Genomic DNA, 26,638 nt, shown 5'->3' with positions numbered 1-26,638 from the left:
GGAATGATTGCTCTTCAGAGGTGTCTTCCAGATAAAGCTTGTGTTTGGATTTTGAGACTCTAATGACTCTGAAGCTATTATATTTTTCTTATACCAGGAAGGAAAACTAATTAGATCAATCACAACATGTTAGCCCAAATGACACAGTCAGCAATACCATAGCATCAAGCACAGCTTAGAAAATGACAATTTGTGGTAGTTATTAATCTATTAGTTTTAACTATGTGAATTAAATTAAAACCGAGCACCAACCCAACATAAGTTTATAATGAATAAACTCTTCAATATAGCATCTTTCCCCTTCGGGGTGGGGAGTTAAAAGGAGTTGAGGAGGGAGGGAGAGGTAAAAAGAACAGGTAAGATTAGCGGTGAGGCCAGAAGAAAGATCACACAAACTCTAAGAAGTTGTTAAAAGCAAGAGAAAAAGGCAGAATGAAAGAACAAAGATGTGAATAGAATCACCTAACAGCAACAGGGAGGCTAGATACTGAATTTACTTTCCTTTAAACCTAATGACAATCAAGAGAAGGAAAAAGAGAAGAAAAAAACAATAAGGGATAAATCCAAATTCAGTGCAGAAAGGAACAAATTGGGAGATGAGGAGCAATGTGGGACAGTGAGAGAATGAGTGAGAGAGAGAGAGAGAAAAGATAACAGAAAGAAAAGTAAAACTTTGAAGAGTAGAAAAAAAGTAAAAATTAAGAATTAAAAATAAGAGAAAAAAATTTTTTTTCCTTTTTCGCAAATAGCAAAAAATGAAAATGATGGGCCTCCTTCAGGGTATGTCTCTGCTGTCACAGTAGGCAGCGTAGGAATCCCTGTGCATATACAAGTCAATGAGTCTCAGGAAGCCAGCAGCAGACCAAGTACAGTGCTCTGATGTGCCTTTATTGTAGAGATTCTCTTTACTTTTCTGTTGAGCTTCAGTTTTCATCGAGGAGCCTGAGAAGCCCTCTTTCTGTTAACTAACTTCTGCTCTATCATGTGGTGCTCAGGACAAGGGTCTTTATAAGACCCCGTGCCTCTGTAGTGTGGAGCCAGGTAGTAGAAAAGCCAGAAGGTAGGAGGGGCACGGGGGGGGGGGGACGGGAACTGGGCCTTGGAGGCGCCCAGGGGGCTAAGCAGACCTCACCATGCCGTGGGCGTGGCCCGGGACGGCTGCGGAGCTTAGAGCTGCTTGTCTCACCTGGCCGAGCTGCTTGTCTCACCTGGCCGGTCGCAGCTTAGAGAGCTTCGGATCAGTCTGTGTATCATTTAAAGGAAAATATTTATTTTTGGTTTGGCATTTGGGAGTGGGGATGCCTCTCTTGGTAGATTAACTAGTTTGCTGTGGCCAGATGTTGTCTCTGTCTCTGAGCCTTGTATTGGTCCTAACAGCTGGGGATAAAAGTGACAGGAATTTAAGTCCTGTTTCTTGCCATCATCCCATAGAGTGTCACTACTGTTTCTTTGAGTCTGGCTCAGTCATTTTTCTAAGATCCTAACAGCAGTGCTTCTCGGTATGCATTCATCTTTAGTAGTTTCTTATTTTTTCCTTGGGTACCTGGCTTTTCTTAAGCTAAGGTGTATAAGTAATATGAAATAGTACTTTTTTTTTCTTCAGTGTTTCATTTTTCATGTCATTGTACTCATAAATGTTGTCTCTTACTACAGATTGAAATCACAGAAGACAAACACAATCTTCTTAAAAGGAAAAGAAGACATCTGTAAGTATATGTCCATTAGAAATTCCAAATGTATAATCGGATCAACTTTTTGAGAAAATCTAGGAACCATACTGACTGGCATCTTGACTTTTTTATAGTGTAAAAACCTTACTAATATTTGTGGTGGTGTTGTAAAGGTAATATTTGGAAAAGTAAAATATTTAAATGTTTTAGCTTGTGCAACCTCTAAAATTTAATCCATTTGCTACTCATTTATAAAAGGGCAAGTGGTAATGAAAATCCAAATAATTTCTTTTTCTTTGATTCATACCCAAAAGTATGAGTCACAGATTGGAGTTGCAATTGTGATTACTGAGGCATATAAGCTTTGTGGTTTTGGTGAGCTATTTAACCCTTTCCATTGCCTCAGTTTCCTCTTCTGTAAAATAGTCTTGATAATAAGCACACAATCAATGGTTCATTATTATCGGTGAAGTTAAATCTATAACAGTTTATTCTTGCCCCAGTCAATTAATCCTTGTTTTAGTTTGGTGGTTATTTGTCAAGCTGATTTAAGTCTATTTCTGACCTTCATCAATTTCAGTATCAGCACTGTCCTTCACCCAGGCATCTACTCTAGACCATGGTATGGAGTAAAAGAAATACAACAGAGCACCTAAACTTAAGATCATAGGGTTTGAGCCTTGGACTTTGAAAATTATCTAGTCCGGTGGTTCCCAAATGTTGATTTTTAGACCAGTGCTGACTTTTGAAAAAGATTTTACTGATTCATGGTGAAGTCAGGGAAAGGATCATGAGTTCATGAGTTTCTTAAAGCTAAACACTTCCAATTTAAAGAATGGCTGCTGCTTATAGGATATAATCATCTAATTTGGGTGAGTTAGATGTGTTCTTTATTTTATAAAATGATGGTAATAGTAAACATAGGGCTCTTTTCTTAAAGGTCCATACCTGGCAAAAGAAATTGACAGCTCTGTGTCATTTCCAGTCACCATCCTGTTTTTTAAAAATAAAATTTTTAAACTAGTTTGATATCTGAAAATCTGAATCCAGCTTCCTCATTTTATAGATAGGGAAGCAATTATTAAGAGGCCATTTAATTTGTTCAGGTCTTACAGATCAGCAGCTCCCAAATCAGAACCAAAACCCCTTATCTGATGCTATCTCTCTAGTATTTCTGGTCTCCTGAGAATTGCTTTTATTATAATAGGTTATGAACTAGAAACAGAAGATATAATATCTTTTATATTCTAATAACTATTTTTTTATTTCCAAGCATAAAGAAATTCAGATTTAGTGTTCTCATCTAACTTAGCTCTGAAGTCCATTGATTCTTCTGCATTAGAAAATCTTAAATATATAGCCAAATATTTTTATCAATAATCCAGAATTATCTGTGTCTGAGTTCAGCTGCTGTAGGATTCTTGCTACCCCATGACTGACAAAAGAGGTAAGATAGCCTCCTTTAGTATTTCCTCTTCGAAACTAACAAACTATGACACTACTGAAAAGGTCAGCATATTCAAGCATCTATAGTTATTTCTCCAGAAAGAGTGCTGTTTCCTCTCTCATACATACACACCTACAGATATAGTTATGGGTTTATAGAATTCAGCTTGTAGTAGTTAATCTTAGCCAACCTAAGGCTAGCCAGTCTAGACTTGGAAGGGAAAAAGCTACATACCAAGTTGAACAGAAGTAGTTGCCAAAGCTTTGGTAGAATATCTGAGCAGTTGTGTTCAGGGAACTATGGAGGGTCCATCAATTATCATAGCTTTGCTTCAGCTGTCCCCAAACATGTTTTTCAATAAAAAATAAGTAATTCCCTTATCAACCTTGCTCACTTGCCAGGTAAGCAAATGAATATGAAGAGAGGACAGCTTGGATTTTATTCCTCTCTCTAATGTGGAGACATTAACTTTAGGAGTACTTTTCCATGGTTTCTTGTATTTGGGTTTGTGTGGCTTCCTTCTTCAGTTAAGAACTCACACACCCACAATGAAATATTAAGAATAAAAATGGCATTTCTCCTGTTTTTTGAATATGTACCCTTCTCTTTTCTACTAGTCCTTCTATGTGAACATTGACTGAATGACCATAAGATTTCAGTCTGCAACAGATTCATCAGTGTTTAGAGTTCTTTGATTACTCTTACAAGATATATTTACTACCAAATAGCAGAAAGAGCTCCTTTCTAATAAAACCATGAGACAATTTCACATTGGAGTGCTTAGGCAGCTCAATTATGGTGACTTATTTGGCCATTTTATAAGAAATGTTTTAAGACTCTAATGTTGTATACTATTTAGAGTATAAGATGCTGGGAAGCAGTACTGGCTAGGAATCAACCTATCAAACTGCCTCTGTTGGCAAATGGAGAGGGCAGGTCTTGTTGGGAAAAAAAAGGAACAAGTTGCAAAATTCTCCCTATAACACAATGATAGTCCTGCAGGATACATTGCTAGTAACATATTTTTTTGAAAGCTACACTTATGGTTGACAGCTCTCAGTTGTATTACCTTATTATAATATATTAAATTTCTCAAGCTAGATGTATAAGTTATACATATGTTCTCTATGTTCCTTACTAGAACAAAACACTTTATAAGTTAACGTTAAAGTTCTATAACCCAATTATTTTTTGTTAACTTATGTTAAAATTATGCATGTGTTGAGAAAAACACCCAGTAAATAGAAGACTACAGATGAAATGAAAATCTACAGCATGGCATGATGAGGCAGTTGTAGTTCACAAAAAGCTTTTGTGTAGAGGGACCTGTAGCAGTACCTCTTTAACAACAGTTGAATGCTCAGTGTGTGTGAAGTGTGTAGGCTGCAACATTGGCTGTCAGGTCTCCTCATTTCAACATATATAGATAGGATTCTAATTATGTCAACCTGTGACCTAGAAAAAAAGCTTATCTGATGCATGCTGGAGGTGTCCTTAAGGCAATATGGGAGGGAACTCAACACTAGAGCGTGAAAGCACCTTCACCATGGCTGCTGAGGTGCTTTCTTTGCTGGGAAAAGCTGGGAAGAGACTAGCAGGATGGCGACTACAGGAGTTAAGCTATCTCCAGGTGATGAAGTAAATAGGTTTGGTTAATCTTGTGAAAGACACATCTTAAGATCAATCATAGTCGTGTGAGATGCTTTGAGTTAAAATAACACAGCATAAGTGGAAGATGGTGTAAGGCATCTACCCATCCTGTTTTTGTTTGGCCTTTTTTCAGTTTTAAAATTATTTGTTATAGTTACTGTATACCCGAGTTTTAAGTTTGGTTGTATAAACTGTCTCATACTGATTAGACTGGTCATTATTTGTGTTATAACAATTTGAATTAGGTGAAAGTGATGAGTGGCATTCTGACATGTGTTTCGTGTGATGATTCATCTTGCAGACTGTGATAGCAAGAGATCCTGCTAGATACTCTTAATGCTTTTATTTTCTTTAAATATTAACTGATTGTAAGTTTTACTATTAAATTGTGAAGTTAATTATATTGTAATGTACTCCTAAAAGTTTGATTTCATTTGCCAAGTATAACCATTCATTTTAACCTAATATTGGAGCTTTCTCTGGTATGTTTTAAAATCATTTGGAAGTTTTAAATAGTGTGTGAAAGAAAACAAGATTTCTTTATAAAAGCACTCCACCTCTTCATGAGAGTCTACGTGATGCAACATCTATTTAGGAATATGATCTTTTAAAGTATAACAGGTATTTTTATCTGTTAATCTTTTGGAACTTTTTTTTTTGATGTAATGTTTAGTGGGAACAGCTTATCCTTTTCAGAAGACAAATGATATCTTATTTGGTTTTTAAATTACTCTAAAATAGTGCGTGACTTGAAAATGATTTCTTAAGGTAGTTAATCATTGGTTTTTATGTTAATATTTATAGTATTTTCATAAGTGCTTCATGTTAAAGACAGGTGAAATTAATTTGTTATTACTGTGTATTTCAACTTGGCAAATGCATTGAGCCTTGATTGGTTTAGTTCACTTTCTAAAAGTTGAAGAAAATGTCTTGATATTAATCAACTTCAATTTATTAGTTTTTCTTTTTCATCCTTAAATTGTCATTGTGTCGAATGCTTCTGGGGGTGATGAGTTCTTCCCTTAAATTCAGACTTTAATCAGTATGTGATGTTTTGTTTACTTTATTTACTAGAGCTTCATGTATCACTAATGCTTTTTTGTGTGTGTTTAACCTATCTCAGCGTGTCTGAACTAACTGGAATGAAATATTTATCATGAAATTGACCTCAGAGTAAAATGATAAAACAAAATTGTATCTGATTCTCCACCAAAATTTCTAAAATTCACTGCACATCTAAATTGGTTTTTTTTTTGTACCTATGAAATGCCTTAGGATGTTTTAACCAGTGCTCAAAATTGTTGCCAAGATTTCTTCATACATAAAATTTGTCACTCTTACTTATTTAGATTATTCCATTATGATCAGGATTACAAGCAATATAACTCAAAGCATGGACTTCAAAATCAGATAGACCTGGGTCCAAATCTCGACAGCTTTGTAACTTTGGCAAATTATGTAATCTCTCTGAGTCTGTACATTTGTAAAATGAGAGTATTACTTCAAAGGGGTTTTCTGAAGGATTAAATGAGACAGTATATCTAAAGGACAGCATAGTGTTTTGCCCCTAGTAAATGTTCAGTAGTGCTGATGAAGATGCTTTCCATATAGCATGCTAAACTTCAATAGTGGCAGTTGACTTATCACATGACTGAAGATGATGCCTTGCCCATCCCTGTCACAAATGCCAATATATTATCTGATTTCAAGGAACTCAGAGTCCCTGTCCTACTAATGTTGGGACAGCAGTATCACTTATCATACATGGAAGGGCAGCATACCTTTGCAAAAGGTATCAGTGAAAGCACATAGTGCAAATCTTGTAACCTTCCTGCTCTTGTGACACTGATCTTTACCCTCTGCAACAGGCAGTTTTTCCAGTTTCATATTTTCTGTTAACCAACGACTTGTTTTATTTTAATTATCAGGGATTTTAAAAGCCTAATATTTCCTAGAATGTTGGTATGAGCAAGTAATTTTTTTAAAGATGACTAAGGTTAACTGCATTGAAGTTATGGTACTTACATATACTTTGACTTTTTAGTTTAGTTAACACATAGAGGCACTGTTTTGGCCACTGAGGTTTCAGCAGCAGACAACAAACTTTCTGCCTCATGAAGATTATGTTCTGATGGGGGTATAGACAATACACATGACCAATAAAACCTATGGTACATTAGCAAAAAATGCTAAGGAGAAAAATAAAGCAAGAAAGGAAGTGATGTGGGAACAAGTTTAAAAGAGGGTAGTTGGAGAAGGCCTTGCTGAGATGTTGAGTAAAGACAAAAAGGAAGTGAGGGAATAACCTACAGATGTATCTTGGAAGAACATTTCAAGCAGAGAGAATAGCAAGTACAAAAGCTCCAAGGCAGGATTATGCTTAATATGTTCCAAGAATACAAAGTGCAAGTGAGACTGCAGCAAAATGAGCCAGGAGAAACCATAATACGAGTTGAAGTCAGAAACTTGAGGATAGGGGAAAGTTCATGTGACCTTGTAGTTCATAGTAAAGACCTTAGCTTTTATTGCCAGTGAATCTTATGAGGATTCTTTGAAGGGTTTTGAGCAGAAGACAGATATAATCTAACTTCCATTTTAAGAGGAGCATTCTGGCTAAGGAGATTAGGGTTTATTATAGGGGTAGAAGTTAGAAGTGGGGAGATTAGCTATTGCATTTGTCCACATGAGAGATGATAGTGGTTTGAGCCAGGATGGTAACAATGGAGGTGGTGAGAAGTAGTGGAATTAGATATCTGTTTTATAAGCAGAGCCATTAGGTTTTACTGGTGAATTGGATTTGGAATGTATGAGAGAAGAGGGAGGAGTAAAAAGGCGAATCCAAGATTTATGGTCAAAGCAAGTGGAAGGCAGAGATAGACAAGACTAGGTGAAACACAATTGTAAAAGGATGACCAGTGGCTCAGTTTTGAACATGCTAAGTTTGACATCTTTGACTGACGTATAAATGGATTCATTGAGGAAATAGCTGGATGTACAAATCTGATATTTAAGGGAAATCTCCATCTTGGGGGAGGAATTTGGGAATCATCACCATATATATGATATTTAGAAGTGTGACACTATATGAGATCACCTTGGGAGGGAGTGGAATAAAGAAGAGATTCAAGGACTGAGCATTAGTGGCATTTAAAGGTCAGGGAGTTAAGGGTGAAGTCGCTAAGAAGACTGGAAATGGATAGCCAGAAAAATTGGAAGAAAACCTGAAGAATGTGGTCTTCTGGAAGCCAAGCAAAGAACTTTCAAGCAGAGGAGGGGGCAGCTGTATAAAAGCTGTGGGTGAAGGACACCAGTGGGTGAAGGAAGATGAAGAACAACTGTGCTTTAACTGACCTTTGGATCTATCAGCATATAGAAATTATTGGTGACACTGATCAGAGCAATTTTGTGTGGTGGCAGAATAAGAGCCCTCCTGTAGTGGGTTCCAAAGAAAATAGGAAAGAACTGGGAGACAGATTGCATAGCCAAAGTCTTTCAAGGAGTGCTAAAGAGAAGGCGAAGAAATGGGCTTTAGCTGAGAGTTAGGTAAAAGAAAGTAAAGTTTTTTGAGATAACAGACCGTTATGACACTGGTGGTAATGATTCAATAGAGCAGGAAAAATTAATGGGGCAGATGAAAGGGGCTAAATAGAATAGTACCACCATGTCCATGTGGATGTAGGGCACAAATCAAGGGGTGGCCTCCGGTGGGAGCATCAGTGGTTTATATAGAAATGGTTATGGTGACAGATGTGAATATGTGGATAGATATAGCCTGTGGGAGTCTGTGAGGTTTCTCTTTTGATTAGTTTCATTTCTTCCCACTATATTAAGCCTGATCAGTAGTTGAGAATAAGGATGGAGGTAGAGTGTTTGGTGCTCTGAAAAGGGAGAATGAGGTAGGAAAACCAAAAGAGTGGGCCAGTGAGTAGATTAGTGCAGTGTGGTTTCTGTACAACTTGGAGAGTCCACTTGAAGTGTAGCAATCATGAACCTCAAGCCAGGCATTCAGCACAGTCATGTGTTTCTCCAAGTCTAGCTGCATGGGTACAGGTATAGATTAGGTAGAGAATTGTATTGAACCAGGTTGTAGTTTAGCCGAGTAAGTACAAAGTGAGAATGGTGAGGGAGTTGAGAGTATGTGCCAGGAACTGATTATGATTGCCTGTGGAATTTAAATGGAGAACACAAAGGATTCTCCCAGTAATACTATGGAGAAGATAATGCAAGCAGTATGAAGCTGCTGATGTATGGCTTTAAGTGGCAGGTCATACCACTTGTTCAAAGTCACACTTGACAGCAGATACTGAGGTTAGAATTGCCTGAAACTGTGTATTTCCGTTTGCATATCTTTCTGTGGGGGAAAATGTTCATAGCTCTTATTGGATTCTCAAAGTCTCCATCTCCTAGAGGTTGAGGCCTACTCATCTTGTCTGATTATACATATTTAAGAGAAAACTCATTATTGACATGTCCTACTCTCCTAGAATATGGCCAAACTTAAATATCATTCATGCATTTGTGTAAGCATTGAAATAGTTTTACACCCACCCCAAACTTACAGAATGATATGCAGAGTACCAGCCCACCTAAAACCTCAGAAAAAATTAAATTCAGAAGTTGGTGCACTTAAAAAAATTTATATCAATAATGATTATAAATGGAAAAATGCCAGTCTTTCAGACCAGTTATTTCAGCTTTCTGAGTCAAATCAGTTATATAAACTAATAAAGATCTGAATATTTCAATCAATTGTGCTATCAGCTTGTTAATACTATTGTTTTATTTTGTTTCTTTTTTTTCCCTGGTCTCTGCCTGGTTTGTGGTCTTCACCTACAGATGTACTTTATTGTTGGCTTCCAAAGATTACTAACTTTTATCTGTATCACTAAAATTGATCTGCCTTGGCTCTACTGCTACTCTTACTGCTGCTTCCACTATTGCCTTCTTCAGCAAAATAAGGCTTTCAGAAGCCAAAAGTAACAAGACATAAACATCGTTTTAGAAGCCTTTTCACTATGAAACTTAAACTAAATGTGCTCACCATTATTTTGCTGCCTGTCCACTTGTTAATAACAATATACAGTGCCCTTATATTTATTCCATGGTGTTTTCTTACCAATGCTAAGAAGAAAAACGCTATGGCAAAGAGAATAAAAGCTAAGCCCACTTCAGACAAACCTGGAAGTCCATATCGCTCTGTCACACACTTCGACTCATTAGCTGTCATAGACATCCCTGGAGCAGACACTCTGGATAAATTATTTGACCATGCTGTATCCAAGTTTGGAAAGAAGGACAGCCTTGGGACCAGGGAAATCCTAAGTGAAGAAAATGAAATGCAGCCAAATGGAAAGGTTTTTAAGAAGGTAAAGTACTTTTGTACTTTTTATTTTATTTTTTAAAGAGGAATGCACATCTTGCTTTATCATAAATCAAGTGCATTTTAAACATGCTGGCATTCTATTATAGTACTGTGTAAGTTCTCAGAAAAGTGCTTTTAGCCTCTATATTGTCATGTAAGGGCATTTTCAGAGTTCTACATTTTGAATAATATTTTAATTGTTTGTTTGAATAAATATACTAATATTAGAGATGACCTCACTTTAACAGTTAATTCTTGGGAATTATAAGTGGATGAACTATCTTGAAGTAAACCGAAGAGTGAATAATTTTGGTAGTGGACTCACCGCATTGGGACTGAAACCAAAGAACACTATTGCTATTTTCTGTGAGACCAGGGCTGAATGGATGATTGCGGCACAGACCTGCTTTAAGTACAACTTTCCTCGTAAGTGCTTTGTGAAGGCTTTTCTTATATGTGAAACTTGTTCTAAAATGCTCCCGTTTTCAGAGTAGATGTTCCATGCTGGGGGTGTAACTCAGTGAAAAAGCACTTGCCTACAATGTGTAAAGCCCTGAGTTCCATTGCCAGCACCACAAAAACAAAACAAAACCACTTTGAAACAAGGTGCCTATTGTTTTGCCATTTTTATACATTAATTATATCCATAAAACAATGTGTAATGTTGTGGCTAAAGATACCAATAATTCCTGTTAAAGATAGTAACATCTAAGAGGTAGTAAGGGAATTGGCAGCTTAATGGATACAATTTAGAATTTTACTTTTCAATTGGAAATTAATTGTACCTGAAAGATTTGGAAGTCAGGGGGTATGATTTTGGAGGCGATACACAAACCGATTAAAACAAGGAAAAGCTTTGGGTAGGATAATTCTAGTTCATTGCTTCATTTTGAGTCCTGTTTGATTTATTCCATTTTCCATGAGACATGTGACAACTTGAAGTGGCATTAGAGATTTAAATACAAAGTAAAATTGGGTATGTTTCTAATTTTTAAGCATTTGTTTTTTGCGATTGTGCAAGAAATAATTTTTAAAAATTGAGTACAGAACAATGCCTTGTCATGTGATAATTGCTTATTGGGTGAAATAGAAAATATAGGTTTAATATAGGAATCACAGTTTGCATTTCATACAGCCAAAAATACAGTGGTACCTTAATTCATAAACTTGTTTCATTCCATGGATTTTGAAAAGATGGTCACATTTGTGTTCATGTGGGAAAGATATGTTCGTTACCCAGTGCAGAGTTCACAGACAAAAACAAAAGTTTGCCATATTACTGTTTTGGGTTACTAGCCAAATGCTAAATTTCCATATCTGTTCTAAGCTTAACAGATTTCCTTTGATTCTAACTGATCTTTGTTTCAGTTTACATTATGTTTGTCTGGTGGTTCCTAAGTAGTTTTTCTTGGCTCCTTCACATAAGGTGTAGGAAGTCATCAATAGGATTTGAAATTGGACCCACTGAAAAACACTTCTGGAAGCAGTAAGAACATTATTTGTGGCTGGTCTTCTGACTTTGAGATCCTTGAAATTTTCAAGAATTTATCCATTCTTTGGAGCTATGACCAATAAAAAAAATGTGTGCCACATGGGAGCCCTTGCTGGGCTGGCCCTGACCTGAATTAAGAGTTCAGCTACAACCTGTTGGCTTTGAGCATCTCAGTTAACTGTTTTTAAGCAGTTGTGGCACTGCTAGTATTTCTGGATTTCATCTGGTTTTAAAAAAATTCTCCTAGGAATTTATAAGGATAACTTTTAGGTACCAGGGAGACTTAAATACAACTAAATTATAAAATAACTTTGTTTCTGTTAGTGTACCTGTCATTAAGGATTGACTTTAATATATCTTTCTAATAATCATTTATCATTTAATGTTTGTATTTGTTTTATTATATAGTTGTGACTTTGTATGCTACACTTGGCAAAGAAGCAGTAGTTCATGGACTAAATGAGTCTGAAGCTTCCTATCTGATTACTAGTGTTGAACTTCTGGAAAGCAAACTTAAGGTAAATATCAAATTTTCTTTTTTTAACTTGAATTTATTTTTAATATATAAAATATAAGATTGTACAAGTTTTGAGGGGTCCAAGTGTATTTTGATGCATGTGTAAATTGTGTTATGTTTAAATCAGGATAAACGTATCTATCTCCTCAAATATTTATCTTTCTTTATGGTGAAAACTTTCAATATACTTTCTTTTAGCATTTTGAAATGTTCAATACATAATTATTATCCATAGTTGCCCTACTGTGCAACAGTGCACCAGAACTTCTTGCTCTTATCTAACTGTAATTTAGGACCCATTGGTGGGCTCATGTAGTACTTGTCTTTCTATGCCTGGCATATGTCATTTAACATAATGATCTCTGTTCCATCCATATTGTTGCAAATGACAGGATTTAATTCTTTTTATATGTTTAAATAGCATTCCACTGTGTACATGTACCACACTGTCTTTAACCGTTTATCTATTGATGGACACTTCAGTTATTTCCATTTCTTGGCTGTTGTGCATAGTGCTGCAGTAAATATGGGAGTGTACATGTCTCTTCAACATAGTGATTTTTGTTTCTTTTGAATATATACCCAGTAGTAGGACCGCTGGATCACATATTTGTAAAGATAAGAAACAAAAAAGAAAGAAAATATATTAATAAGAAAACTACAATTGGACTCCTTTCCTTCCCAAATTTGAAAAACTTTGATATCCCATTTTATATCCTTCTGTATTTTCTTTACTTATTGTTACTTTTAATTCATTTGGTTTTTTTAGTCTTCATTCTAAAGATATAAATGGTTTGTGTACCACGTTCATAATCTTAGGGCATTCTGAATTTGTCCAGTTGCCCTTAACAGTAAAATTTTCTTTTTAATTTATCACATTGTTCACTGATAGTACCAGAAGGTATCCAAAAGTGAACTTTATGGCAGGCTCAAATTTAAAAATTGGGGTTTCTTTCTGCTCAACAGACTGCACTGTTAGAGATCAGTTGTGTTAAACACATCATTTATGTGGATAATAAGACTATCAATAAAGCAGAGTACCCTGAGGGATTTGAGATTCACAGCATGCAATCAGTAGAAGAGTTGGGATCCAAGCCAGAATACTGTAAGTAAAGCAATTAAAATGAATTTACTCATCTATTTGAGGTTTGTTATTTTAGTAGTTTAGAAAGTGCCATGAGTGAAAATGCTAAAGTTCTTTGACTTAAAAAGTTACTAATGTTTAAGAACTATCAAGACCCTGCATGATTAATATTTTCTCTCCTTTTCTCCGTGAAAAGGTAACCCATTGTTTAAAATTTGATGAATAGTTGTGCTGTGATAAATTTAGACTTCATGGCAGCTTCTGCTGAACTTTTCTTTTTAAAAACGTAACTTACAGTAACCTTCCAATTTAGATTCATAAAAGGAAAAGATCTCAGGCCTTCCATTCAGTTAATATTTTTTCTAATGCTTAATACTACTAGTGATCTTAATGATGTCTCAGAGGATGAAAGCTTTTCACCAAGATTAATGCTGAGATTTATTCTGCTGGAGGAGTAGCAACTGATATTTCATTTGAAATAAGTAAAATGCACCTTGTAGCAAAGTTTCAGTTGGTCATTAGACAAGAGAGTTGAAGAAATTGATACTCCATTTGAATAATTTTCTTGTGTTAAATGTGAAGGTCACAATACTGTACCATATGGAATGAGGAAAGGATTCATTTTGGTAGGAGAATATGTTGGTTGAACCTCTACTTAGCCTCAAATATTTTACCATTAGAGAATGAACATGTGTTTACAATCACAGGTATAGATTATAGCTTTCTACTATGTGCTGAAAATGGCATATAGTTTGTCTGAGATTTTGCCCTACTCATAAACTAAAAAGTGAGCCTGCCAAATTTCTTGGAGACAGAAAACTTTTAGTTCAGGGATGAAGGACAGTCTTTTACTCATAACAGTAGCAGCAGTCAGAGCATCCTCTGAACATTTGTGTCATAGGAAAGCAACATCCAACTTAGGGAACCCCCAAGTATTTTATTATCTTTATGTACTGCACAATAAGTATGCCTGCTTTTTGCTGTGGAGAGACTAGCTCTGTATAAAAATCCTTGAAAAGACAGTCCAAACAAAGTCAGTGCCTCTGCTTTGAAGATGTGTAGAAATACAACAGACCCACCATGGAGAATTATGTCTCAACACCAGGTTTACCCTGCATGATTGGAATATTCCTGACTGGGAAGCCCTGATTTGTAGGAGTCTGTTATCAATTCCACTGATTCAGTAAAAGGTGTTTAACTTTCGAATTTTAGAGTTGAAATCACCTTAAAGATTGATTCCAGTAGTTTTCAGTCAAGGTTATGTATGAGAGTCACCTTTTGTCTAATCCTAGACATACCATGTCCAAATTTTCAGATATGGTGTTCCAAAATACTATTGTGTATAAGCTCTATGGTGATTCAAATGGCCAATAGTGATTAAGAACCACAATCTGGTTAAACTGACTCATGTAGAGATGAGAAAAATGAGGCCTAAAGGAAGCTCACACAATACTCTATCCTCTTGATTCTTTACAATCCTAGCCGTCTTTCCATAATACTGCTCTGTATATAGCACTGTGAAGGGTCATGGGCAGAAGAGATTAGGCAAAACATTCAGAAAATAGATGAAATTGAGTTTGAAATTATCATTGTAGTTAACCAGAATTTGATAACTTTTTGCTTTGACCATTAATAGAGTATTTTCTTTAGACTGTTTATCGTTATACAAAATTGAAATATACTATTTTGTAACTATTTAACTTTTGAACTGAAGAAAATGTGCTTTTTCAATCATTTAGCTAGCATTCTTCCAAGTAGACCAACTCCTTCAGACATGGCCATCGTCATGTACACCAGTGGTTCTACTGGCCGCCCTAAGGGAGTGATGATGCATCATAGCAATTTGATAGCTGGAATGACAGGGCAATGTGAGAGGATACCTGCACTAGGGTAAGAGAGAATTACTCAACTTACTCTTAGAAACACTGAGCTTATGTTCAGCATTCTCTAAACTCAGTCTATATTAAATGATAAAGTTATTGATGTTTCTCATTTTAAATGCCTTTTCAAGAATGATTAAAATGTTTCTCTTATTTTATTTTAGACCAAAGGACACATATATTGGCTACTTACCTTTGGCTCATGTGTTAGAATTGACAGCTGAGATATCTTGCTTTACCTATGGCTGTAGGATTGGATATTCTTCTCCACTTACACTGTCTGACCAGGTGACAAACTTCAGTACATTAGCATGATTATATTAAGTTACATTTCTTGGCATATTATTGAAACATTAGATTTTTTAATTCAGTTAAAATATTTTCTGGGATTTCAAAAATAGCTTTCATGGGCAATATGTAGCTATAGTAAATAACCTTATGGATTTGTTAGCATTGCTGCAGCTACATATTTTAAGATTATTTTGAAATGAATAATTATTTTCATCTTGTCTTTCTGTGTTAGACTTTTACTCTGGGATTAGACTTTTACTCTGGGAGCTAAGATAAATAATATAAATACACTGATCCTCTTTGACATATTTTCCAAGAGCATTGATGGGTTCTTTTGAGAAGATTTAGGGTTTTGGCCTGGGTTTCCTCTGAATTTTCTCTAGATCTGTGCTGCCCAATACAGTAGCTACTAGTCACATCTTTAAATAGAAATTAATTACATTTAAATTTTCAAAATTTGGCTTCCCATTTTTTCTAGCTTTTAAATTCTCAGTAGCTGCATGTGACCAGTGGCTATCATATTGAACAACACAGATACTGAATATTTCCATCTGTGTAGGAAGTTCTTCTTATTGGACAGCTCTGCAGCATCTCAAAAGGTAGCCCTTGCTTGCCTATTCTGAGTTTAGGGATCTCCCTTCTCTCTGTTGTTCAAGGCAGAAAACCCAACTATGGTAAGGCTCCCTCATGTATTTTAAGCACATCCAGAATTATACATTGAATAACTATTGCCCACAATACTGATTCTCTTTTGGAATATTTGCTGTAGAAGAGCTTCAGTCAGATAGATTTAGTGGGGGAAAAAGCTACTAAAGTAGCTATGGAGTTCAGGGTACTGAAGGATAACATAAGTGTAGATAGAAATGACTTCACTGTGTAGTTCTACCTCTCCCATTTCTGCAGGCTCAGCAGTTATTTTTGAGATCCTCAGGCAACAGTGCTTTTTGTTTGGGAGTCTGAGGGAACATGCAGGTGGTAAGAAGACACATTGTTAGTGTTCATAGTTAGAAATTGTAGTAGGGGGCCAGGGATTTAGCTCAGTGGCACTGCTTCTGCCTCACAAGTTTAAGGTCCTGAGTTCAATCCCCGGTACCAAAAAAAAGGTTATCAAACTCTTGAACAAATGAACTTAACAGATGTTTACAGAGTGTTCCACCCCACAAAATTAAAATACACATTCTTTTCAGCTGCACATGGGTCGTTCTCCAAAATAGACCACATACTCTCCCATAGAACATGTTTAAGTAAGTGCAAAGGAATTGAAGTTATCCCCTGTATATTATCAGACCATAGTGCAATGAAATTGGAGATCAACAGCAAAAGAAACCACAAGAATTTCTTAAACACTTGGAAGTTGAACAACACACTTCTGACTAACCAGTGGATCACTCAGGAAATTAAAGAAGAGATCAGACAGTTTCTACAATTAAATGACAATGAAAATACAAGATATCGGAATCTATGGAACACAACGAAAGCAGTCTTACAAGGGAAATTCATAGCACTGAATACTCATATTAGGAAAACAGAATGAGCCCAATTAAACAACCTGATGCTGAACCTCAAGCTTCTAAAAAAGAAGAGCAGGACAAACCCAAAACTCACTCATACAAGGGAGGAAATTGTAAAGATTCAAGCAAAAATCAATGCAATGGAGACTAAGAGAACGATACAAAAAAATCAATGAAGCCAAGAGTTGGTTCTTCGAAAGAATAAAAAAAAATTGACAAACCCTTAGCCAACCTTATCAGAAAAAGGAAAGAAAGATAGGGCCTGGGATTTAGCTCAGTGGTTCTGCCACTTGCCTCAAAGCACAAGGTCTCAAGTTTGATCCCTGGTGCCAAAAAATAAAAAGAAACAGAAAAAGGAAAGAAAAGGCCCAAATCCATGCAATTAGGAATGAAAAGGATGAAATTACAACAGACCCAGCAGAAATCCAGAGGATCATCAATACCTACTTCCAGAACCTATATGCCAATAAGATGGAAAACACAGAAGAAATGGACAGATTCCTAGATACACATGAATTACCGAAGTTGAACAGAGGAGACGTAAAAATTCTAAAAAACCCAATATCAATCAGTGAAATTGAAAGCGTAATTAAAAACTTACCAACTGAGAAAAGTCCAGGCCCTGATGGCTTCACTGCTGAATTCTTCAAGACATTTAGAGAGGAACTACTGCAACTACTGTTTAAACTCTTCAATGAAATTGAAAAGGAAGCAATACTCCCAAATTCATTCCTGGAAGCAAGCATCACCTTGATCCCCAAAGCAGAGAAAGATCCAACAGAAAGAGAGAACTATAGGCCAATCTCACTAATAAACATAGATGCCAAAATCCTTAATAAGATATTGGCAAATAGAATGCAGAATATCATCAAGAAAGTCATATACCCTGACCAAGTGGAATTCATCTCAGGGATGCAGGATGGTTCAACATATGCAAATCAATAAATGTAATACACTATAACAATAGAGCCAAGGAGAAAAACCATATGATCATCTCAATAGATGCAGAAAAAGCATTTGACAAAATCCAACATGCATTTATGATAAAAACCCTATAAAAATTGGAATTGATGGTCTCTACCTCAATCTGATGAAAGCCATCAATGAAAAACCAATAGCCAATATCATACTAAATGGTCAAAAACTGAAATCCTTTACACTAAAATCAGGAACAAGACAAGGAAGGATGTCCATTATCACCATTACTTTTTATATAGTTTTGGAAACATTAGCCACAGCAATTAGACAAGAAAAAGAAATAAAAGGAATAAAGATAGGAAATGAAGAAGTCAAATTGTCATTATTTGCAGATGACATGATACTCTATATAGAAGACCCCAAGAACTCCACCAAAAGTCTTCTAGACTTAATAACCAAATTCAGTAAAGTAGCTGGATACAAGGTCAACACACAAAAATCAATAGCTTTCCTCTACACCAATGACAGACTCACTGAGAGAGAAATAGGGCAAACAATTCCTTTCACAATAGCATCCAAAAACCTGAAATACCTAGGAATCAACCTAACAAAAGAAATCAAAGACCTCTTTTCTGAAAACTATAGCACTCTGAAAAGAGAGATTGAAGATGATATCAGAAAATAGAAGACATCCCTTGCTCCTGGGTAGGAAGAAGCAACATAATGAAAATGGCCACACTTCCAAAACTGCTGTACAGATTCAATGCAAGCCCAGTTGAAATCCCAGCAGCATACTTCACGGACCTTGAGAAAACAGTCTAAAAATTCATCTGGAACAAGAAGAGGCCTAGAATAGCAAAAGCAATCCTAGGCAACAGAGACATGGAGGGGGATATAATAACCCCCAACTTGAAACTATACCACAAAGCTACTGTGATAAAAGCAGCATGGTACTGGCAAAGAAACAGACCTGAGGGCCAGTGGAACAGGTTAGAAGATGCAGAAACAAGTCCAGACACACTCAGCCACCTCATCTTCGACAAAGGAGCCAAACATCCTCAATGGAGGAAAGATAGCCTCTTTAATAAATGGTGCTGGAAAAATTGGGATTCAACTTTCCAAAGATTAAAACTAGACCTATATCTCTCACCATGCACTAAACTAAAATCAAAGTCCATTAAAGATCTAAATATTAAAACAGAAACGCTGAGCCAACTGGAACAGAGATTAGGTAGAACTCTTGAAGACATTGATGTAGGAAACAATTTTATGAACAAAACCTCAGTTGCCCATGAACTAGCACAAACAGTCAACAAGTGGGATCTCTTCTTATTAAAAACTTCTGCACAGCAACAGAAACCACCAGCAGTATGAAGAGACAACTCACAATCTCAGAAAAAATTTTCAGACAAAGGTCTACTATCTAGAATCTATAAAGAACTTAAAAAACAGACTTCCCAAATTTAAAAACCCAATCCAAAAGTGGGCATCTGAAATACACAGATATTTCTCAGACAAAGAAGGAGAAATAGCAAATAAACATGTGAAAAAATGATCAACATCACTGGTCATTCAAGAGATGCAAATGAAAACAACGTTGAGATTCCACCTCACCCCAGAAAGAATGTCTGCTATCATGAAATCAACCAATAACAAATGTTGGTGGGGCTGTGGGGACAGAGGAACACTGCTGCACTGCTGGTGGAAGTGTAAACTGGTGCAACCACTGTGGAAATCAGTATGGAGATACCTCAAAGAACTAGAACTGGTAGTCCCATTTGACCCAGCTTTTCCCCTGCTGGGTATCTTCCCCAAAGAATTAAAAGAATCATGCCACAGTGATATATGTGCACCCATGTTCATAGCAGCACAGTTTGTAATAGCTAAAACTTGGAAGCAGCCCAATTACCCATCAACTGGAGACTGGATAAAGAAAACGTGGTTTTAAAATTAAAATGGAGTATTACTCAGCCATAGAAAGTAAGAAATTAGAGACATTTATAGCTAAATGGATGCACATTGAGGCGATAAAAATGAAATAAATAGGACACTCGTGTATATACCGAATAGTTTCTCTAGTGTGAGAGACTGAAAGTGTAAATCAGGACTAAAAGGTATAATAGATAATATGAAATAGGAAGAAAAGGGGCAAAGGGGAAGGGGAAAGGGAAGTGGGAGGGGTAGGGGAAAGGAAAGAAGGGAATGGAATTAATATGAGAAAATGAAAAAATGGAAACGAAGTCTTTGTAAGTAGAGAGGGATAGAAGGGTTGAAGGGAGGGCAGGGGAATGGGGAAAAAACAAGAACCAAGAGAGATTATAAAAGTGCAAATTTCCAATGATGAATGTCATTATATTATATACCTAAAATGTACCAATAAAATTAATTTTTAAAAAATTGTAGTGCCTTTTGTCTTTTTAATTTTTTTATTAAATTTATTGGTACATTTTTGTATACAATATGATGACATTCATCATGTAGTACCTTTTATTTAGGGAGAGGGTAGGTAGGTTTTATAATAGTAAAACAAATAATAGAGTTTTTGGATTTGAGATTCCAAACACCTTTGTGTTTGGCTTTTTTGCTTTTGATGTATAATTTAAAGTACATAAATCTTAAGTGTACTGCTTGATTAAATTTAATATGCACATGTAGACTTCTGATTATTGCCATCTTGATAAAAGATAAAATGATTTTAGCACCAGTGGCCTCAGTATGGGGAAGGAGGGATACTTGGAATCTTTTGCTGGTCTGACTTAATTGTTGCTGTCTATTAGGCCAAGGGGTAGTACATTCAAATCCTATTACGGATAATTGGTACCCACTTTTTAAATGAACTTGGTGACTATAAAGACTCTCAATCTACTAGGATTCTAAATCTCAGGAATTATCCTCACTTAGGAAATTAGAAAAACACAGGAACCAGAGGCACTACATTTGAAGGTAGCAAATAATAGCAATGTTTTCATAACCAGGGTTTCTGTGACCATAACGAGGCAAAAGAACTGATAATACAAGTTAAGCAACCCTAATCCAAAAACCTGGAATCCACAATGCACCAAAGTTCAAAACTTATTAAAAATTGACAAGATGCCACAAGTGAAAAATTCCACACCTGACCTTATGTGATGAGTTGTAGTCAGAACACAGGAGCACTAAAAATATTGTGTAAAATTATCTTCAGGTAATTTATATAAGGTGTGTATGAGACATAAATGAATTTCGTGTTTATACTTGGGTCCTATCTAGAGATAGCTCCCAGTTTATATACAAATATTCCAAAGCCCGAAAAAAATCCAAAATCTGCAATACTTTTGGTCCCCAGTATTTTGAATAAGGGTCACTCAACCAGTATTAGTAAGAATAATAAAGAAAACAAAAAAGATCTCTTTGTGGCTCCTCTACTCTGGAACTTTTCTCTACAGTGAAACCTGGTCAGTAAACACACAGAGAATGGCTCCTACCTGAAGGACTTGCAAGCCCATTTTCTTTCTATGGAGCACTCCTCCAACAGAGCACCCCTGCACATGGTGTGAATGTGTGTATATAAGATTCCTCTAACAAATGTGTGCACACTTACACAGAAATAAAACACAAGGAGTTATTTTATCTCCTTTATCTCTGTTAAAGAAAAGTAGGAGAGAACCTTCTATATAACCATGCTGGTGGTTCTTGTGAATTACTGCTTCTTAAGAGCTGGTTTTCTTTTTCCCTGTACCCTGGCTAGCCTTTGGTACATCTAAATTGATAGATTAATTAACTGCACTACAGGAGTTTCTTAATTTTGTCTACCTTTTTAAGTAGATGAATGTGGTTTATTTCACGTGTTTTATCAAAAATACTTTTTTTTTTTGGTACCAGAGATTGAACTCAGGACCTTGAGCTTGCAAGGCAGGCGGCAGAACCACTGAGCTAAATCCCTGGCCTTAAAAAATTTTTTTGAGACATGGTCTTGCTAAGTTGCCCAGGCTAGCTTTGAACTCTTGATCTTGCAACCTAAGTTTCCCAAGTAGTTGGGATTACAGGGATATACCACTGTTGACTTTAATTTTTCTACATACCAATTTGACATTTGAAATCCAAAATACATAGTATATATGTGTGAAAGAAAGAGAGAGAAAAAGAAAGAAGAAATGTATATGTATATGTGCATGCATGGGCATCCATGCACATGCATATCCTTACTTGGCCACTGACAGTGTCCTCCCTATGGTACCAACTGGAATGTTATCAAATTTAGCATTTCTGTATGATGTTAACTGATGCTCATTGTGGTGACTTTGAGATGTGTCTTTGCCTGTTGATAAATCAAAGAAAGTTAAAATGACCTTCAGTTTTGTTTTAATATTAAGCTGTTTTAATGAACTTTTTTTCTGAAAATGAAGTCTGTACAAAAAATACACATTTTTAAAAATGCAGTGTGGGGTACATTTGATGATATATTATTAATAAGAATATTTGATTAACTAAAATATTCCATTCTCTTGTCATTCAAGATCAGAGTTTCTTCTCTAAAGAAAGCTGAGACTTGCTAGAAGCCATAATCTATAGGATACAGGACTAAAGAATTTAGACTGTGGACTTGTAGATTATGATAATTGTAACAGATAACTCACAGAACAGTAGAACATCAAATTCTGTGTGTAACCTGTATCTTTGTTATTAATAGTTATAACATTTTTCCTAAGGTTGATTTCCTTAATTGTATTTATTTTTTTTAACGTAGTCCAGCAAAATTAAAAAGGGAAGCAAAGGAGACTGTACTGTACTGAAACCGACACTAATGGCTGCTGTTCCGGTGAGTACAGAATATGAATATGGATAGAAGAGGGTTGCTTATATAATTTCTTGCTTGGACTTTGAGTGTTTTAAAAGTAATACTCTTAGATATATGTATGCATTTTAAAGTAATTTTACTTTGTTGGAATCATGGCAAATGTGTTCCTTAAAATCTTAGGTATATTGGGAAGGATGAAATGGCAAGCTTCAGAAATATATTTTTGTAAGTGTTTGGTGATACTCGAAAATTAGGTGATGAAAAGGACCTCATTCAAATTATCTAGTGTGAGACTTGATCACAATATTTAAATGTAGAATATATTCCTAAGATCATTTTGTTTAATCTCTTAATTTAAAAAAAACCCAGGAAACTCTAGGCCTCCCAGAGAGCCAAGGCAGCATTTCCAAGGTTATGAGATCAGTGACAGGGCAGAGAATAGGACAGAAGGCCCTATGACCTCCTTATCTTACCTAAGGAAAGCTAACCTTTTGAGAGAGCTTCCAAAGTAAACAAAGTTTAATCTTTCATATTCAAAATCCTTATGTGAATTATTCCCCCCCTAAAAAAAACCCCAAGATTTGGGGCCATGGGTGTAGCTCAGTGGTTGAGCACTTGCCTAGCATGTACAAGGCCCTAGGTTCAATCCCTACTAGGGCATACATAAAAAGATCTTACATTTTATAGCCTTGTAATGATGAATTTTGAAACATTTGCTGCAGTGTTTCAAATTTGTGTAGTCAAATATGTTCTAGCACCATTATACTTTGCAAACCCCAGTGAGACTGTGTATTTCTACTACTTGCTTTATGACCAGATAAGTGGGATTAAGATTAAAATCTTATGCCACCATCTTCCACAGAATTACTTCTGTACATGCAAGGTCTGAGATTAGATAGTATTATGTTCAGTCCAAGTTTTTTAAGCATTACAGATGGAAGATATTTTACGGGTTTTTTGTTTTTGCTTCAAAACACAAAATTATCAAATAACCAAAGAATTAGAATAAGTTAGAGATGTCTTTACCTTTTTAATTAGAAGAACCATTGAATTCAGCAAGTTTTCTAACTGAGAAGAGAGGCTTCTGACTAAACCCATCATGAAATGATGCTAAGAATAGCTAGCATAATGCTGTGTTCCAGGCTAATCATCATTAATTCTCTGCTAGGTTTGCCCTGTTATCCACATTTTTTTCCTGTACAGAAGGAAACTTGCCCAAAGTCACATAGTTTATGGGTTGTAGAATCAGAGCTTGAACTCTACCAATCTAGTATTGAAGTCTTCTTAACCACTATGACTATCTATTAAACACTGTTTTATGTTTAATTTTGAGAAAAATATATTGACTGTATTACCCAAACTTCAGAGAATGTAGGGAACATAAAGGACCAAGATGTCAAGGATGTAAAAAAATCTCTGGTTTTAGGCCTAAAGAATAAGCAAGAGTTAGCAGATAGGCTCTTTTTCCTCTAATTGGTCATTGTCCATTCCATTCTTCACTCTCCTACTTTGTGTTTTGGGAAGCTAACATCTACAGATGAAATACAAGAGATTCCTTGCCTTGTAATTTCTGGTTAGGTTCAGCCAGTTGGAGGTGCTCATGAAAGATCAAAGGGTAGGAAGATAGAGAGAGGTCTGCATATTTATCACCTCCTTTCCTTCTCTACTGAGCTGTGAGTTTAGTAAGGGTCAGTCACCCATTGGACAGACTCTTTCCTCTTAGCTCTAACCAGGTCTTTACCATAGCTACAGTCCTTATCCAGGTTCTAGTGATACTTTCTTCCTTTTACTTCTTCACTGCAAATGGTCTGTGTTGCAAATCCATTGGTGCTTCACCAGATCTTTTTGGTTCCTTTAGTTCCTCCTACTTCTTTACAAATAAACTGGTTTTTTCTTATCTTTTTAAAAATTACTATGTTTGTAGTCCATAATGTTTACATTCTTTTAGTTTGTTTTTTTTTTTTCCTTTGGTACTGGGGATCAAACTCAGGACCTTACTCTTTCAAGGCAGGTGCCAGAACCACTGAGCTAAATCCCTAGCCCCAGTATTTACATTCTTTGCGGGGAGTTGGTACATGTGTATAACACATCTTGATTACTTTTTTCATCCCCATCCCTTCCTTCTGTCCCCTGACTCTTTCAAAGAAAGACTCTTTATTTAGAATTGTTTTTGATAGATTATATCTTCTGAGTTCATTGCTTTCCTGGGTGAGACTAAAAATTTGAATTAGTACTATTAATATCCGCAATGTAAGAATTCAGAATAAATCACTACTTATAAGCAGTGAATCAGTTGAACATCATGTAATGCTAGCTTGTAATAAAGGATAATTTGGTGAGTTGACAATAAATTTTGCCAACGTGTTGCAACTTTATTGTATTCCTTACTTACTGAGGTGTTTCCATGCCTGTGGTTTTTTTGGTTTGTTTTATTTATTTTTTGGTTTTTTGGTACCGGAAATTAAACTCAGGACCTTGCACTTGCCAGGCGGGTGTGGTGCTGCTGAGCTAAATCCCTGGCCCTCCATGGCTGTGTTTAATATCTAGTGTTGGAAAAAGTAATGAAAGTGGTTCTCACTCATCTGCCTCACTCCCATACATTTGTTTTTGTGTGCGTTTTAGGGTCCCATATGCCCTAACCCTAATCATTATGTATATTATGCTTTTTTAAGAGATGTGGTTATTGGATGGTAGCGTCCCTCTGCAAAAATATTCGAATTTCTCAGTTGTGGATTGAGAGAAATATTTTAGTTATGTAATTCGATTTTTTTTTGTGGAAATGAAAAAAAAGACTTATACTGCCTTGAATGCCATGGTAGCCTTTTTAAAGGTTGGTTCTGCTGACCTCATTTGTGAATGACTCTATTCTAATATTGAAAGAACCATCCATAAAGTTATTCATTATAGCACAACCTTATTTACATTGATGATTGGTTCTTTAAATATTTAGAACCATGTATTTACAAACAGGTGTGGTGTATGTGACATATGTGACAGTGCTTATTAATCTGTACTAAGTAATTTCAATACAGCATCATTTAGTGATTAGATTGTTTGCTTGTTGTGTTGTATGTATTAGTCTGGAAGTCGATGTGTCTCAAATCTCATCCTGTCTCTTATGTTTCCAAGTAGCTATGAGCAGGAATTTTGTTCTTTCTTATTATCTTTGGTCCCATTTAAAGGGAATAGAAATGCCTAAATTGCAAGGACATTGATTTTTAAGTAACCATAACACTCTCTGCCATGTGTAAGATAGTCACAAGGTCATATTAATAAAGAGAAAATTATCAGGTTTAGATTCAACATAGGTGGGTATTTCAGTACTGTCTGAGAGTAAGTGAATTTATTTGAAAGAAGAGAATTTTCAAGAATTTTTTTTCTGTGAAATCTAAATAAATTTTGTATACTCTAGTTAACATTTCTTAAAAATTTAGATGAACTTAGTATGTAGAACTAGAGAAACCCCTCTACCTGTACTTAGTTTTTAAAATTTTTTAGTTTAATTTTGATAGACAAATAATTGTATGTATTTATGGGGTATAATGTGTTATTTTAATATATGTACTACCCTTAGTCTTCTTGAAGTAGTGAACAAGTGAATTCTATAGTGAAAGAAATGAGTATGTCCATTATCCTAGAAATGTCTGCCTAATATGTTGCAAATAATTATTTCCATTTAAGGACTATCTCAGTGTTGATGCAATTCTTTTAGGATTATTGAATATTTTGTTTACTTTTTAGGAAATCATGGATAGAATTTATAAGAATGTTATGAGCAAAGTTCAAGAAATGAATTATATTCAGAAAACTCTGTTTAAGATAGGGTATGATTACAAATTGGAACAGATCAAAAAAGGATATGATGCACCTCTTTGCAATCTGTAAGTACATCTTATAGGCCCTGTGGTTTGAGGCTTTGATTATTTATTTATTTTGAGACAGAGTTTTACTGTGTTGTTCAGGCTGGCATAGAACTCCCTGGGCTCAAGCGATTTTCCTGCCTCAGCCTCTCAGGACAGCTGAGACTATGGGTATATAC

General features: G+C 35.7%; 1 protein-coding gene across 2 annotated transcripts in view; it reads left to right on the top strand.

The window, feature by feature from the left end:
* The window catches only part of Acsl4 (acyl-CoA synthetase long chain family member 4), a 97,335-nt gene that overhangs the window by 51,692 nt on the left and 19,005 nt on the right, over positions 1 to 26,638 (top strand). The window contains exons 2-10 of one of the 2 annotated variants that reach the window (XM_004861442.3): positions 1,654 to 1,706; positions 9,604 to 10,133; positions 10,378 to 10,555; positions 12,030 to 12,139; positions 13,105 to 13,243; positions 14,962 to 15,112; positions 15,267 to 15,390; positions 22,549 to 22,620; positions 26,341 to 26,480. In XM_004861442.3, the coding sequence (XP_004861499.1) occupies positions 9,783 to 10,133; positions 10,378 to 10,555; positions 12,030 to 12,139; positions 13,105 to 13,243; positions 14,962 to 15,112; positions 15,267 to 15,390; positions 22,549 to 22,620; positions 26,341 to 26,480 (1,265 nt within the window). In that variant the 5' untranslated portion in view covers positions 1,654 to 1,706; positions 9,604 to 9,782. The remainder of the gene's footprint in view (positions 1 to 1,653; positions 1,707 to 9,603; positions 10,134 to 10,377; positions 10,556 to 12,029; positions 12,140 to 13,104; positions 13,244 to 14,961; positions 15,113 to 15,266; positions 15,391 to 22,548; positions 22,621 to 26,340; positions 26,481 to 26,638) is intronic. The other variant, XM_004861443.4, reaches the window with a different exon arrangement.

This window comes from Heterocephalus glaber, unplaced genomic scaffold (genome assembly GCF_053883595.1).
Source record: "Heterocephalus glaber isolate CG9 unplaced genomic scaffold, H.glaber_assembly_v1.0 deba00001613, whole genome shotgun sequence".
Classification (NCBI taxonomy): domain Eukaryota; kingdom Metazoa; phylum Chordata; class Mammalia; order Rodentia; family Bathyergidae; genus Heterocephalus; species Heterocephalus glaber.
The sequence above is the reverse complement of the archived record's forward strand: the minus strand, read 5'-3'. Positions and strand labels throughout refer to the sequence as shown.